The sequence below is a fragment of the Apaloderma vittatum genome, unplaced genomic scaffold (genome assembly GCF_000703405.1).
Source record: "Apaloderma vittatum isolate BGI_N311 unplaced genomic scaffold, ASM70340v1 scaffold38819, whole genome shotgun sequence".
Lineage (NCBI taxonomy): Eukaryota > Metazoa > Chordata > Aves > Trogoniformes > Trogonidae > Apaloderma > Apaloderma vittatum.
The window spans coordinates 263-4,888 of record NW_009736498.1 but is presented as its reverse complement, the minus strand read 5'-3'; the positions used below and the strand labels follow the sequence as shown (position 1 = coordinate 4,888).

Here is a 4,626-nt window from a genome sequence, read left to right as displayed (position 1 = left end):
AGGCTGCCCAGGGAGGGAATTGAGTCACATCTCTGGAGGGGTTTAAGAGACGAGTGGATGTTGCGTTGAAGGACATGGGTTAGTGGTGCTCGTAGGGCTGGGAAAAGGTTGGACTCGATGATCTTGGAGGTCTTTTCCAGCCGAAACTGTTCTATGATTCTATGATTCTATGGGCTGGAGTTGGCACCGGGACTGGGGCTCCTACACTTTTCCTAGGAAAAATGAGTAGTTCTTGGGTCCCCCAAGGACAGATGGGTGCAGAGAGAAATGCAAGCTTCAGCTCATGGGGCACAACCCCCAGAGGGGCTGCCCAGCCCAATCTGCTGATGCTGTAGCTACTTCCCGCCTTGTCAACCTTTGCTGACTTTGCTCGAGCTCAGGAAACCTGCTGAAGGAAAGTGACATGGCCCTGCTGTAACTCCGAGCTCTCCCTCCCCAAACAGGCACCTGCCAGTTACAGATCTGTACTAATCCAACAGCAAAAAAAGCTTCAATAAAAGGCCTGATTCACACAACAAATCCAAAACGCTGCTCCTGCTCAGAGACACAGGCATGGGGTCACTCAGTTACAGAGACGGGAGCATGGCTACATCTCTCCACAGGCGCCAGAGCTTTTGGGAGCACGGCTCCGAGGGACCCCAAGCTATCAGCCAGGGGCAGGGACAGGCAGTGAACCATAGAATCAGAGGATAGTTTTGGCCGGAGAAGACCTTTAAGATCATCGAGTCCAGTATTTGGAGGTGCTAGGGTCAATGGGAGATTAGACAGCCGCTTCTCGGGGTGCAGAATGACCAACGTGGGACTCAGTCTCATGCTTCTGTCAGTTGAGCATAGCGCTAACAACACCAAGGTCGCGGGTTCGATTCCCGTTCGGTCCCCACGTGTTGCCTGATCTAGTCGAGAGGTGGTGTCCCTGGCAGCAGGGAGGCTGGATTAAAATGATCTCTAAGGTCCCTTCCAGCCAAGGCCATTCTAGGATTCTGTGATTCTACAATTCTATCTTGAAAACGCTCTTTGTTTTTCATCTTCCATTTCTTTACCTCGCAACCAACAGACAAGCCGCTCCACAAACCCAGCGACAAACCCACAGGGGCTTGACAAAGAAAAATGCATCTGACGGCTTTTAAGCCAGTTTTAGAAATTGGTGGGATATTCAAGGTTGAAAGACGGTTTCTAAACAGGTGCACGGTGCTGGCCAAGAGCTGACACACGAGAAGCACCAAAGATCCCCTTCCCTCCCCGGGGTTTAGCGCGTTAATGCACGCCCGGAGCTCAGCTCGGTAACCGATACGCCGCGCCGCCGCAGCGGGGCCGCTCAGCCTCACCGTCTTGGTGGAAGTTGCCATGTTCTCCATCTCCTCGTGGGTGACCCAAACGTTTCCAGAGGACTGCGGGGAAAAGGGCAGAAGGGTCAGGGCAAAACCACCACGGAGCTGTGGCCTCAGTTCATAACTCTGGAAAGAAGCCCAGGCTGACGGAGGATTTGGCCACTTGTGCTCTTGGAATTGCACTGGGGAGATCTCGTAGTGTCCCTGCAGCTCAGGCTGGTGGCACGCCGCTGTCCGTGGACCCTGCGCTGTCTGTGCAGCCACAGAGAGGGCAACAAGGACCACTGGCCCTTTGGCTGCCTTTCTGCTTTGGTGTGATGCTCATGGAGCCCACAGGCTTGTTTTCCGAGAGCTGTGACCTCAGCTGCGGCCACCCAAGGGGGTCACAGCACGCTTGGGGCCTTTCTTTCTGCTGCTCCCATTTCTACAGATGTGTCTTGGTGTTACTGGGGTGCCATTAACCCCCTGAGGGTGTTTCGGGAGCCACAAAAGGCACGACCCCTCCACCCGCTGCACATCGCATCCGGGGCAAGGCTGGGATCTGCAGTTGCCCCAGGAATTTCACAGGGTCCGAGGAAAAGGCTTGTATTGAAACGACTGGGAAAACAGCTGCATGTGACCGAGACGGCCCTGTAAATCACGCACGTGTTGTTTGGATGGGATTTCATCCTCTCCAGGGCACAGTCCCTGAACTCTGCTCTGTGCAGGCTGCTCAGCAGGGTCAGACTCTCGCCAACGACCTCTGAGTGTGAGGACAAGAGCATCTGCTGGTGCCTCAAGACAGGAACGAGCTTCACGCTCAATGGCTGTAAATGATCTTTGTGCCCGAGGACAAGTGCCTGGTGGTTTGACCCGTCCATGAGGGAACACCCCCGCTGCCGTGGCCACGCTGGCGAGTAACACCGGGACTCCCTGGCGCCCGATGGAGCACTGCGGTCCCAAGGAGCCCGGGAAAAGAGGGAAACGAATGTGTTGTCCTGCCCTTCTGGGGGAAGATGGGGAGCACTTACCGTCCGCGAGGTGGGTGGTGCTGAGGGGCTCGTGAGCGAAACCATCTCCTGGATGGCCAGGCGCAGCTTGAGGCGATGCAGCGCGTTGCTGATGCCGATCTCCCTCTGGATCTCTGTGTCGGACAGGGCCGACATGATGGCTCCGCTCTTCACGTTGGCTCGGCAAGCGGCAACATACCAGGCCGGCATCCCCACCCAGAGCTGCCAACACAGGGCAAAGCCAGTGACTGCTCGGCTGACCTACCTGCCATCCTCTGGGAGGATCAAGGATGAAGCTCAGTATCAAAGCTGGATCCCCACGTGGGGCTCCTTTTTGGTTTGTCCCTTGCTCAGATGGCCTGCGGGCAGCCCAGCACCCCCGTGTCTGATGGACACAGCACAGGGAAGGAGCAACCAATGGGCCTTTCAACTCAAAGCTCGACTCAGACCACAACTCTACAGAACATGTGAGGGATCTGGTGCTCTACCCTGCTCTGCCAGGACTTGCAACCACCAACCCTGTGCGTGGACCCAGCACGGAGGGACCACAGGGTGCCGGAGGAGGTCACTATGTATGTATGTATGTAGGTAGGTATGTATGTAGGTATGTATGTAGGTATGTATGTAGGTATGTATGCATGTAGGAGGAAAGGCTGAGGGATGTGGGGCTGGTCAGCCTGGAGAAGAGGAGCCTGAGGGGAGACCTCATCGCTCTCTGCAACTGCCTGAAGGGAGGCTGGAGAGAGGAGGGGCTGGTCTGTTCTCCCTGGTGGAGAGGGACAGGATGAGGGGAAATGGATTTAAATTGTGCCGGGCAGGTTCAGGTTGGATCTGAGGAAGAATTTCTTTGCTGAGAGGGTTGTCAGCCGTTGGCACAGGCTGCCCAGGGAGGGGCTTGAGTCACATCCCTGGAGGGGTTTGAGAGACGGGGGGATGTTGCGTTGGGGGGAATCGTTTAGTGGGTTGATGGGGCTGGGACAAAGGCTGGACTCGATGATCCTCAAGGTCTCTTCCAGCTGAAACTATTCCATGATTCTCTGATTCTCTGACTACAGACCAGCGGCCACTGCAAAGCCGTTGGTGCACAGGGACGATGCACGGGCACACTCTGCCTCACCTCCAGCCAGGAGACAACAGTGGGGCCATCCCAGTGAGCAAAAGGCAATCCTTTCCTCCGAGCCTCTTCCAGGAGTTCGTGCCTGTAGGGAACAGAAGCAGAAGAGTGATTTACTGGGAGCTTGTGGGCAAGGGAACAGCTCTTGAAAAGGAACAGACCACGGGCAGTAAGAACCAGTTGGCAGCAAAGCATGAAGGGAGCTACCAGGGCTCAAGAGAGAGTGAAGATGAGAAGCCTGTCAAGCAATTCCCTTGCCCATGTTATGGCTTCTCAGCCACGAGGCAGGACATTTTCTTGCTGGGGCAGGGAAGGAGATCCACTCACTTTTTCCGCAGGCGCCGATCCTTCTCAGCCTGAGCACCCAGCTTGCCAAGTCCCAGAGGATCCTGCATGCCCACCTCCACGTCGGTCAGCGTCACTGTTGGGCAAGCAAGACAGCCTCACGTCGGTGTGATGTCCCACGGGTTCAGTGTTGGGTACTGCCACAGACCCCATGCCTGGGTGTCAGGGATGCACCATCACAGCACAGGAGGTGACTTTTCCAACCCGCCTCCACAGCCCCCCTGCAGCCCTGGGAAGCCCGAGGGGATCCCCGCTCGCCGTCCCTCCCTCCCCTTTCAAGATGCTCAACATTGAAGCAGTAAAGGATTTAGGAGTGGAAAAGCGGCTCCTACCAAAGGGCTCTGCAAAATCACAAAGGTCCCATGGGAAGGGAAGAGGATTTGGGGACATTAAAGACATGACACAGAGACGGAGAGGTCGCTACCCTCGCCGCAGCTCTTGTGGAGCTTTACGAGTGATACCACGCTCGGGCCAGAAAGCACCAGGACTCAGCTGCCCTGAGGCTGTGGGGAGCCCAGAGCCAGAGGCCCCAACGTCCCCAAACTAGCAGGGTGTCCCTGCTCCTCCACCTGTCACCCCAACAGCACCCCAAAGCCAGACGGTGCCAGGGGGCGTGCAGAGAGCCCGGCCCGAGAGGACGCCCGCCCGGCACGGATGGGAATAGGGCTGCTCACGGACCCTGCCCCGTGGCCCCTTCTCTGCTCAGCTGAATCAAGCGACCCTTCTCTTTTTTCCCGAACAAGCGCCCGATGGAGGATTTGATCCCCTTCCTCTTGGAGCCCTTGTGCAAGGAGTCCTGGCTGCTGTTGCTGCTGGGCTGCTCCTCCCGCGAGCTTGGGGTGGTGGAGGG

At 56.8% G+C, this 4,626-nt stretch overlaps 1 protein-coding gene across 1 annotated transcript; it reads right to left on the bottom strand.

The window, feature by feature from the left end:
- Window positions 1-1,285: 1,285 nt before the first annotated feature.
- LOC104279642 (liprin-alpha-4-like) lies at window positions 1,286-4,609 on the bottom strand (the record flags this gene model as incomplete). The annotated part of the gene is made up of 5 exons (XM_009876983.1): window positions 1,286-1,388; window positions 2,339-2,539; window positions 3,435-3,516; window positions 3,759-3,852; window positions 4,455-4,609. Coding segments are annotated over 5 exons (635 nt in total), but the record flags the coding sequence as incomplete, so codon positions are not given.
- Window positions 4,610-4,626: the final 17 nt, after the last annotated feature.